This window comes from Nerophis lumbriciformis, linkage group LG31 (genome assembly GCF_033978685.3).
Source record: "Nerophis lumbriciformis linkage group LG31, RoL_Nlum_v2.1, whole genome shotgun sequence".
Classification (NCBI taxonomy): domain Eukaryota; kingdom Metazoa; phylum Chordata; class Actinopteri; order Syngnathiformes; family Syngnathidae; genus Nerophis; species Nerophis lumbriciformis.
Genome location: NC_084578.2, coordinates 2,194,251 through 2,206,463, shown reverse-complemented (window position 1 = coordinate 2,206,463; position 12,213 = coordinate 2,194,251). Strand labels below are relative to the sequence as shown.

The window sequence follows — 12,213 nt, the reverse complement described above, 5'->3', positions numbered from 1 at the left end:
AGAGCGCACCGGGATATGAGCCGCACCCACAAAATTTTAGTGAAATTTTTTTTTCTATATATTAGCCGCACCGGACTATAAGCCACAGATATATACGTTATTTACACATAAATATTTTGTTTATTTACATATCATAATTGTTTCTTAAGTGTGTCTGTGACAATGCTAGTGTCGTTACGTTACGATAGCACCTAGGAATACATCTAAAGACATCACACATGGGACACTTTAGTAAACAAGAATAGTTTTAGTTATATTGTAAAACTTACAAAACGTTGCTTAGAGTGATGAATGAAGAATCCATATGTGTAGAAATGCTATGGATGGCCAGAAGATGGAACGCCACTTCTACTTCCGGTTGAAAGCTCAGTCGAAACAGAAGGGCAATGCAGCACCTGCAAGATGGCGCCATAGTACAAACAAAACACCTATTCAGTGTTTTTGTGGGTTTTTTAACTATTACTACTGGAAAAATCCTTAAATTAGCTGCAGTTTTTTAATCCGTAGGGTCCAAAGCGTAGAAAAAAATGTAGCGGCTTCAGGCTGGTATTTATAAATAATATACTGATCACTGCGATCCCAATTCATCAATTTGACATATTTTGGAAGATGCCAGGTGGGATACGTGGTGGTCACCCAGCCCTGTGCATTTGAATATTTTTGCTGAATTGTTGAAGGATGAACGTTGAGGCCAAATGTCCGTGCACAGATCCGCCACGAGGTCAGCTTCAAGACGGTGACCCACAAGATCTGCAGCGACATGTGCTTCAACGTGTACCGCCGCGCCAACGGCCTGATCATGAACTGCTGCGAGCAGTGCGGCGACTACCTGCCCAACAGAGCCTCCGCCAACCACTTCCTGCTGGTGGACGGCCAACAGAAGCGCTTCTGCTGCCAGAACTGCATCAGGGACTTCAAGCAGGTACTGATCGGACCCTTGTCTTCCCCTCCCAACAACTTCAGAGCAAGAGAAGAACTGAAAAAGCTCACAGGCACCGCTGCTATGACGATAAATGCTATGTATTTCTCACATTTTGTATCGCTAGCTCAGCGTCCTGAAGTAAGCTCATGGCTGTCCACAGTGCGTCCCCTGGCACAGTCTAAAATGACTCATCTGGGAAAAAAACAGTGCAAAAAAAGAGCAAATGGTGAAATGAAACGTTATTTATGACTTATTTAAAAAAAACAAATTATAGGTGGGACTCTTTTGGATCCCCGAGAATTCTTGTGGGATTTTTTTTTTTTACTGTCATTGCTCAAAAAATAATAATGAATCAAAGTCAATGTTATAAATTATTGACCTATTTAAGGCTCCAATTACTTCACATCAAATATTACATCCATCCATCCATCCATCTTCTTCCGCTTATCCGAGGTCGGGTCGCGGGGGCAGCAGCTTAAGCAGGGAAGCCCAGACTTCCCTCTCCCCAGCCACTTCGTCCAGCTCCTCCCGGGGGATCCCGAGGCGTTCCCAGGCCAGCCGGGAGACATACCGTATTTTCCGCACCATAAGGCGCCCTGGGTTATAAGCCGCGCCTTCAATGAACGGCATATTTCAAAACTTTGTCCACCTATAAGCCGCCCCGTGTTATAAGCCGCATCTAACTGCGCTAAAGGAATGTCAAAAAAACAGTCAGATAGGTCAGTAAAACTTTAATAATATATTAAAAACCAGCGTGATGTGGGCGCGCATGGAGTCGTATATCAACATGGACGGAGCTGCGTGAAAAAAGCCACCCGGCCTCTTCGCGTAAACTTACCTTAACCATTCGCTCATCTTTTCTTCATCCATCCCTTCGAGTTAGCTTTTATGATGACGCCGGCTGGAAAGGTCTCTTTTGGCAAGGTCTTCCTTTTGAATATCACCATGGGTGGAAGTTTCTGGCCATTAGCATGGCAAGCTAGAACCACAGTGAAGGATGACTTCTCATTCCCTGTGGTGCGAATATTCACCGTACGTGCTCCCGTTGTATCCACAGTGCGGTTCACAGGAATATCAAAAGTCAGTGGAACCTCGTCCATGTTGATAATGTTCTCTGGCCGGATCTTTTTTTCAGCTATCTTGTTTTTACAATATGCACGGAAAGTAGCCAGCTTTTCTTGAAAGTCTTTAGGCAGTTGCTGTGAAATAGTAGTCCGTATGCGGATGGAGAGATTGCGTCTTTTCATGAACCGGATCCCTGTCGCTTAGTAGGAGCCATTTTGTGGTCTTTACAGATGTAAACACACAAAGGAAATGAAACGTAATATCCGCGCGCTTTTTCTTCTTCTACGCGGGCGGGTGGTTGCTTACAGTAGAAGAAGAAGCGCTTCCTGTTCTATGGGGGCGGGTGCTTACCTTGGCGGTTGCTTGCGTAGAAGAAGAAGCACTTCCTCTTCTACGGGGAAAAAAGATGGCGGCTGTTTACCGTAGTTGCGAGACCGAAACTTTATGAAAATGAATCTTAATATTAATCCATATATAAAGCGCACCGGGTTAAAAGCCGCACTGTCAGCTTTTGAGTAAATTTGTGGTTTTTAGGTGCGGCTAATAGTGCGGAAAATACGGTAGTCTTCCCAGCGTGTCCTGGGTCTTCCCCGTGGCCTCCTACCGGTCGGACGTGCCCGAAACACCTCCCTAGGGAGGCGATCGGGTGGCATCCTGACCAGATGCCCGAACCACCTCATCTGGCTCCTCTCCATGTGGAGGAGCAGCGGCTTTACTTTGAGCTCCCCCCGAATGACAGAGCTTCTCACCCTATCTCTAAGGGAGAGACCCGCCACTTGGCGGAGGAAACTCATTTGGGCCGCTTGTACCCGTGATCTTGTCCTTTCGGTCATGACCCAAAGCTCATGACCATAGGTGAGGATGGGAACGTAGATCGACCGGTAAATCGAGAGCTTTGCCTTCCGGCTCAGCTCCTTCTTCACCACAACGGATCGATACAGCGTCCGCATTACTGAAGACGCCGCACCGATCCGCCTGTCGATCTCACCATCCACTCTTCCCCCACTCGTGAACAAGACTCCGAGGTACTTGAACTCCTCCACTTGGGGCAAGATCTCCTCCCCAACCCGGAGATGGCATCAAATATTACACTTAGAAATATTTTTTTAAGGGAAATATTGCGTATTTTGTTGTTTGCCATAACAAACTAAGTTTTCTTATTTTTAACATTTGTATGCGTGGGAACTAGAGATGTCCGATAATGGCTTTTTTGCCGATATTCCGATATTGTCCAACTCTTAATTACCGATTCCGATATCAAGCGATACCGATATATACAGTGGTGGAATTAACACATTATTATGCCTAATTTTGTTGTGATGCCCCGCTGGATGCATTAAAAGAATGTCACAAGGTTTTCCAAAATAAATCAACTCAAGTTGTGGAAAAAAAATGCCAACATGGCACTGCCATATTTATTATTGAAGTCACAAAGTGCATTGTTTTTTTTAACATGCCTCAAAACAGCAGCTTGGAATTTGGGACATGCTCTCCCTGAGAGAGCATGAGGAGGTTGAGGTGGGCGGGGTTGAGGTGGGGGAGGATTGAAGCGGGGGGGTGTATATTGTAGCGTCCCGGAAGAGTTAGTACTGCAAGGGGTTTCTGGGTATTTGTTTTGTTGTGTTACGGTGCGGATGTTCTCCCGAAATCCATCCATCCATCCATTTTCTACCGCTTATTCCCTTTGGGGTTGCGGGGGGCGCTGGAGCCTATCTCAGCTACAATCGGGCGGAAGGCGTGTACACCCTGGACAAGTCGCCACCTCATCGCAGGGCCTATTTATGACTTATTTAAAAAAAAAAAAAAATTATAGGTGGGACTCTTTTGGATCCCCGAGAATTCTTGTGGGATTTTTTTTTTACTGTCATTGCTCAAAAAATAATAAATAATCAAAGTCAATGTTATAAATTATTGACCTATTTAAGGCTCCAATTACTTCACATCAAATATTACACTTAAAAATACTTTAAGGGAAATATTGCGTATTTTGTTGTTTGCTATAACAAACTAAGTTTTCTTATTTTTAACATTTGTATGGGTGGGAACTAGAGATGTCCGATAATGGCTTTTTTGCCGATATCCGATATTGTCCAACTTTTAATTACCGATTCCGATATCAAGCGATACCGATATATACAGTGGTGGAATTAATACATTATTATGCCTAATTTTGTTGTGATGCCCCGCTGGATGCATTAAACAAGGTTTTCCAAAATAAATCAACTCAAGTTGTGTAAAAAAAATGCCAACATGGCACTGCCATATTTATTATTGAAGTCACAAAGTGCATTTTTTTTTTTAACATGCCTCAAAACAATAACTGTGCAATACTTTTTCATAACATGGTCACTACTGCCTAGTTTCTCTTGTTATATTCTTATTTTACTGTTATATTTTTATTCTCGTTGTTGCTTTTTATTTTTATTCTTATTGTAATATTTTTCTATTCTGTTTCCATTTATTCCCCCATTATTTACTTTTTACTTTTTAAATTATATCTCAATTCTGTACACTGCTGCTGGAATTTAAATTTTCCTGAGGAAACTCTCCTAAAGGAATAAAATACTATCTATCTCAGTGGTTCTCAAATGGGGGTACGCGTACCCCTGGGGGTACTTGAAGGTATGCCAAGGGGTATGTGAGATTTTTTTTAAATATTCTAAAAATAGCAACAATTCCAAAATCCTTTGTAAATATAAATAAAAACCTATATTTTTTTCCAAATAGTTCAAGAAAGACCACTACAAATGAGCAATATTTTGGTGGGGGAGGATTGAAGCGGGGGGTGTATATTGTAGCGTCCCGGAAGAGTTAGTACTGCAAGGGGTTTCTGGGTATTTGTTTTGTTGTGTTACGGTGCGGATGTTCTCCCGAAATGTGTTTGTCATTCTTGTTTGGTGTGGGTTCACAGTGTGGCGCATATTTGTAACAGTGTTAAAGTTGTTTATACGGCCACCCTCAGTGTGACCTGTATGGCTGTTGACCAAGTATGCTTGCATTCACTTGTGTGTGTGTGTGAAAAGCCGTAGATATCATGTGATTGGGCCGGCACGAACGGCGGTGCCTTTAAGGCACGCCCACAATATTGTTGTCTGGGTGGTAATCGGGAGAATGGTTGCCCCGGGAGATTTTCGGGAGGGGCACTGAAATCCGGGAGTCTCCCGGGAAAATCGTGAGTGTTGGCAACTATGACTGGGAGGCGCAACTGCTCTGTATTTCCCCCTACGTCCGTGTACCACTCCGTACAGAGGCCTTTTAAAAAGTCATATATTTTACTTTTTGAAACCGATACCGATCATTTCTGAAATTACATTTTAAAGCATTTATCGGCCGATTATACCGACAGTCCGATATTATCGGACATCTCTAGTGGGAACATTTTGGATCCCCGAGAATTCTAGTGGAATTTGTTTTTTACTGTCGTTGCTCAAAAAATGATAATGAATCAAAATCAATGTTGTTATGAATTATTGACCTATTTAAGGCTCCAATTACTTCACAGCAAATATTCCACTTTGAAATAGTTTTTGGCAAAAATATTTGGTTTGCCATAAAAAACAGTTTTCTATGACAAAAGGGCATGAAACAAACATCAAATATTCCACTTAAAAATCTTTAATGGAAAATATTGTGTATTTTGTTGTTTGCCATAACAAACTAAGTTTTCTATGACGAAATGAGCATAAAAACATAAAAAAAAAAAAAACTTTCAATGTGATAAATCTAAAGTTGATCTAGAGAATTAAGCGTTGAAAGTAAAACAAATACAAAATAATATGACTTATTTTTTATCACTTTAATGAGTGGGGCCCTTTTGGATCCCCAAGAACTTTAGTGGGATTTTATATTTTGCTCAAAAAATGATAATGAATCAAAATCAATGTTGTTATGAATTATTGACCTATTTAAGGCTCCAATTACTTCACAGCAAATATTCCACTTTGAAATAGTTTTTGGCAAAAATATTTGGTTTGCCATAAAAAACAGTTTTCTATGACAAAAGGGCATGAAACAAACATCAAATATTCCACTTAAAAATATTTAATGGAAAATATTGTGTATTTTGTTGTTTGCCATAACAAACTAAGTTTTCTATGACGAAATGAGCATAAAAACATTAAAAAAAAAAACTTTCAATGTGATAAATCTAAAGTTGATCTAGAGAATTAAGCGTTGAAAGTAAAACAAATACAAAATAATATGACTTATTTTTTATCACTTTAATGAGTGGGGCCCTTTTGGATCCCCAAGAACTTTAGTGGGATTTTATATTTTGCTCAAAAAATAATAATGAATCAAAATGAATGTTATGAATTATTGACATATTTAAGGCTCCAATTACTTCACAGCAAATATTCCACTTTGAAATAGTTTTTGGCAAAATATTTGGTTTGCCATAAAAAACAGTTTTCTATGACAAAAGTGCATGAAACAAACATCAAATATTCCACTTAAAAATATTTAATGGAAAATATTGTGTATTTTGTTGTTTGCCATAACAAAGTTTTTCTATGACAAAATGAGCATAAAAACATTTTTAAAAAAACTTACAATGTGATAAATCTAAAGTTGTTCTAGAGAATTAAGCGTTGAAAGTAAAACAAATACAAAATAATAAGACTTATTTTTATCACTTTAATGAGTGGGGCCCTTTTGGATCCCCAAGAACTTTAGTGGGATTTTATATTTTGCTCAAAAAATAATAATGAATCAAAATAAATGTTGTGAATTATTGACATATTTAAGGCTCCAATTACTTCACAGCAAATATTCCACTTTGAAATATTTTTGGGGAAAATATTGTGTATTTTGTGTTTGCCAATAAAAACTACGTTTTCCATGACAAACAGGGCATAAAACAAACAAAAGTAATTTAATAAAAAGTAATAATCGAGAGATTCAGCCAAAGTTGTTCAAGAGATGTAAGTGTTGAAAGTAAAAAAATAATGTATGACTTATTTTTAACACTTTTATGATTGGGACCCTTTTTTAATCCAAGATCATTTTAGTGGGATTTTTTTAACAGTCTTTGTTAAAAAAAAAAAAAAAATTAAAAAATCAATGTTATGAATATTGACCCATTGCAAACTCCAATTATCTCACATCACATATTTCACTTAAAAATATTTTTTAGGGAAAATATTGTGTATTTTGTTTGCCATAACATACTAGGTTTTCTATGACAAAATGAGCATAAAATAAAATAAAAAACTTACAATGTGATGAATCTAAAGTTGATCTAGAGAATTAAGCGTTGAAAGTAAAACAAATACAAAATAATATGACTTATTTTTATCACTTTAATGAGTGGGGCCCTTTTGGATCCCCAAGAACTTTAGTGGGATTTTATATTTTGCTCAAAAAATAATAATGAATCAAAATAAATGTTGTGAATTATTGACATATTTAAGGCTCCAATTATTACACTTAAAAATATTTTTGGGGAAAATATTGTGTATTTTGTGTTTGCCAATAAAAACTACGTTTTCCATGACAAACAGGGCATAAAACAAACAAAAGTAATTAATAAAAAGTAATAATCGAGAGATTCAGCCAAAGTTGTTCAAGAGATGTAAGTGTTGAAAGTAAAAAAATAATGTATGACTTATTTTTAACACTTTTATGATTGGGACCCTTTTGGATCCAAGATCATTTTAGTGGGATTTTTTTAACAGTCTTTGTTAAAAAAAAATAATGATTAAAAATCAATGTTATGAATTATTGACCCATTGCAAACTCCAATTATCTCACATCACATATTCCACTTAAACATATTTTTTAGGGAAAATATTGTGTATTTTGTGTTTGCCATAACAAACTAAGTTTTCTATAACAAAATGAGCATGAAAACATAAAAAAATAACCTTGAAACTTAAAGGACAGTAAAATAAATAAAGACTACCGTAATGTATGACTTATTTTTATCACTTTAATGAGTGGGTCTCTTTTGGATCCCTAATCATTTTAGTGTGATTATATATTTTACTGTCATTGCTCAAAAAATAATAATAAATCTAAATCAATGTTATGAATTATTGACATATTTAAGGCTCCAATTACTTCACATCAAATACTACACTTAAAAATATTTTTGGGGAAAATATTGTTTATTTTGTGTTTGCCAATAAAAACTACGTTTTCCATGACAAACAGGGCATAAAACAAACAAAAGTAATTAATAAAAAGTAATAATCGAAAGATTCAGCCAAAGTTGTTCAAGAGATGTAAGTGTTGAAAGTAAAAAAAATAATGTATGACTTATTTTTAACACTTTTATGATTGGGACCCTTTTGGATCCAAGATCATTTTAGTGGGATTTTTTTTTTTAATTTTGTTAAAAAAAATAATGATTAAAAATTAATGTTATGAATTATTGACCCATTGCAAACTCCAATTACCTCACATCACATATTTCACTTAAAAATATGTTTTAGGGAAAATATTGTGTATTTTGTGTTTGCCATAACAAACTAAGTTTTCTATAACAAAATGAGCACGAAAACATAAAAAAAACATTGAAAGTTAAAGGACAGTAAAATAAATAAAAACTAATGTATGACTTATTTTTATCACTTTAATGAGTGGGTCTCTTTTGGATCCCTAATCATTTTACCGTATTTTCCGCACCATAAGGCGCCCTGGGTTATAAGCCGCGCCTTCAATGAACGGCATATTTCAAAACTTTGTCCACCTATAAGCCGCCCCGTGTTATAAGCCGCATCTAACTGCGCTAAAGGAATGTCAAAAAAACAGTCAGATAGGTCAGTCAAACTTTAATAATATATTAAAAACCAGCGTGATGTGGGCGCGCACGGAGTCGTATATCAACATGGACGGAGCTGCGTGAAAAAAGCCACCCGGCCTCTTCGCGTAAACTTCCCTTAACCACTCGCTCACCTTTTCTTCATCCATCCATCCCTTCGAGTTAGCTTTTATGATGACGCCGGCTGGAAAGGTCTCTTTTGGCAAGGTCTTCCTTTTGAATATCACCATGGGTGGAAGTTTCTGGCCATTAGCATGGCAAGCTAGAACCACAGTGAAGGATGACTTCTCATTCCCTGTGGTGCGAATATTCACCGTACGTGCTCCCGTTGTATCCACAGTGCGGTTCACAGGAATATCAAAAGTCAGTGGAACCTCGTCCATGTTGATAATGTTCTCTGGCCGGATCTTTTTTTCAGCTATCTTGTTTTTACAATATGCACGGAAAGTAGACAGCTTTTCTTGAAAGTCTTTAGGCAGTTGCTGTGAAATAGTAGTCCGTGTGCGGATGGAGAGATTGCGTCTTTTCATGAACCGGATCCCTGTCGCTTAGTAGGAGCCATTTTGTGGTCTTTACAGATGTAAACACACAAAGGAAATGAAAAGTACGGTAATATCCGCGCGCTTCTTCTTCTTCTACGCGGGCGGGTGGTTGCTTACAGTAGAAGAAGAAGCGCTTCCTGTTCTATGGGGGCGGGTGCTTACCTTGGCGGTTGCTTGCGTAGAAGAAGAAGCACTTCCTCTTCTACGGGGAAAAAAGATGGCGGCTGTTTACCGTAGTTGCGAGACCGAAACTTTATGAAAATGAATCTTAATATTAATCCATATATAAAGCGCACCGGGTTATAAGGCGCACTGTCAGCTTTTGAGAAAATTTGTGGTTTTTAGGTGCGCCTTATAGTGCGGAAAATACGGGTGTGATTATATATTTTACTGTCATTGCTCAAAAAATAATAAATCTAAATCAATGTTATGAATCATTGACATATTTAAGGCTCCAATTACTTCACATCAAATATTCAACTTTAAAATATTTTTAGGGAAAATATTGTGTATTTTATGTTTGCCATTAAAAACTATGTTTTCTTTAACAAAATGAGCATAAAAACATTAAAAAAAATAGATAAATGCGTTAAAATGTAATATCGGAAATTATCGGTATCAGTTTTTTTATTATCGGTATCAGGTTTTTTTAATTTTTTTTAATTATTTTTTATTTTATTTTATTAAATCAACATAAAAAACACAAGATACACTTACAATTAGTGCACCAACCCAAAAAACCTCCCTCCCCCATTTGCACTCATGCACACAAAAGGGTTGTTTCTTTCTGTTATTAATATTGTGGTTCCTACATTATATATCAATATATATCAATACAGTCTGCAGGGATACAGTCCGTAAGCACACATGATTGTGCGTGCTGCTGCTCCACTAATAGTACTAACCTTTAACACTTCATTGTACTCATTTTCATTAATTACTAGTTTCTATGTAACTGTTTTTATATTGTTTTACTTTCTTTTTTATTCAAGAATTTTTTTTAAATTTATTGATCTTATTTTATTATTATTTTAAAAAAGTACCTTATCTTCACCATACCTGGTTGTCCAAATTAGGCATAATAATGTGTTAATTCCACGACTGTATGTATCGGTTGATATCGGTATCGGTAATTAAAGAGTTGGACAATATCGGATATCGGCAAAAAGTAATTATCGGACATCCCTAAAAAAACAACCTTAAAATAAATCCAAAGTTGATCCAGAGAATTAAGCGTTGACAGTAAAACAAATCAAAAATAATGTATGACTTATTTTTACCACTTTTATGATTTGGCACCCTTTTTGGATCCCGAAGAATTTTAGTGGGATTTTTTTTAAACTGTCTTTGCTCAAAAAATAATAATGAATCAAAATCCATCCAAAGAATTATTGACCTATCGAATATTCCACAAAAAATATATTTCGGGAAAACAATGCATATTTGGTTTTGCCAATAAAAATTTAGGTTTTCCATGACAAAATGAGCATAAAAAAATTAAAGAACTTATAATCAGATACATCTAAAGTTGATCTTGAGAATTAAGAAAGTAAAACAAATAAAAAATACAGTATATTTGTCACACTTTAATAAGTGGAGCCCTTTTGCCATAAAAAATGTTTTCTTTAACAAAAAGGGCATAAAATATAACATATTAAACTTTATATCGATAGATAGATCGATCTGAAGTTGATCTACTGATTTATCGGTTGAAAGTTAAAATGTATATATACCGTATTTTACACTTTTGAGTGGGACCCTTGTGTAGGTCCTCAATAATTTTAGTGGGATTTTTAATAAACTGTCTTTGCTCAAAAAATAATAATGAGTCAAAATCCATCCAAATAATTATTGACCTATTGGCCCTGCGATGAGGTGAGGTGGCGACTTGTCCAGGGTGTACACCGCCTTCCGCCCGATTGTAGCTGAGATAGGCTCCAGCGCCCCCCACGACCCCGAAGGGAATAAGCGGTAGAAAATGGATGGACGGATGGAAAACTTTAATTACTTCACATCAAATATTTCACTTAAAAATATTTTTATGCAAAATATTGTGTGTTTTGTCGTTTGCCAGTTTTCGATGACAAAATGGCATTAATAAACATTTTAAAAAAACCTTATAATCGGATAAATCGAAAGTTGATCTACAGAATTAAGCGTTGAAAGTAAAACAAACAAATAAATAATGTATGACTTATTTTTACCACTTTTATGATTGGGACCCTTTTAGATGCCAGCTAATTTTAATGTGATTTTTTTTTTTTTTGATAACTCTAATGCTAAAAAATTAATCAAAATCAGTGTTTTTCTTGTACAAAAAGGGCATAAAACACAAATATTAAAACTTTATATTGATAAATCTGAAGTGGATCTAGCGAGTTATGGTATTTAAAAAATATATATAAAAATGTTATGCTAAAAAATGAATCAAAATCAGTGTTTTTCTTGTACAAAAGGGGGATAAAACAACACAAATATTAAAACTTTATATTGATAAATCTGAAGTGGATCTAGCGAGTTATGGTATTTAAAAAATATATATAAAAATGTTATGCTAAAAAATGAATCAGAATTAGTGTTTTTCTTGTACAAAAAGGGCATAAAACAACACAAATATTAAAACTTTATATTGATAAATCTGAAGTGGATCTAGCGAGTTATGGTATTTAAAAAATATATATAAAAATGTTATGCTAAAAAATGAATCAAAATCAGTGTTTTTCTTGTACAAAAGGGGCATAAAACAACACAAATATTAAAACTTTATATTGATAAATCTGAAGTGGATCTAGCGAGTTATGGTATTTAAAAAATATATATAAAAATGTTATGCTAAAAAATGAATCAAAATCAGTATTTTTCTTGTACAAAAGGGGCATAAAACAACACAAATATTAAAACTTTATATTGATAAATCTGAA

General features: G+C 35.7%; 1 protein-coding gene across 4 annotated transcripts in view; it reads left to right on the top strand.

Moving 5' to 3' along the window:
- The window catches only part of zmym2 (zinc finger, MYM-type 2), an 80,010-nt gene that overhangs the window by 27,922 nt on the left and 39,875 nt on the right, over nucleotides 1-12,213 (top strand). For all 4 annotated transcript variants that reach the window (XM_061926102.2, XM_061926099.1, XM_061926100.1 and 1 more), the window contains exon 7: nucleotides 710-922. In XM_061926102.2, coding sequence (XP_061782086.1) covers nucleotides 710-922 — 213 coding nt within the window. The remainder of the gene's footprint in view (nucleotides 1-709; nucleotides 923-12,213) is intronic.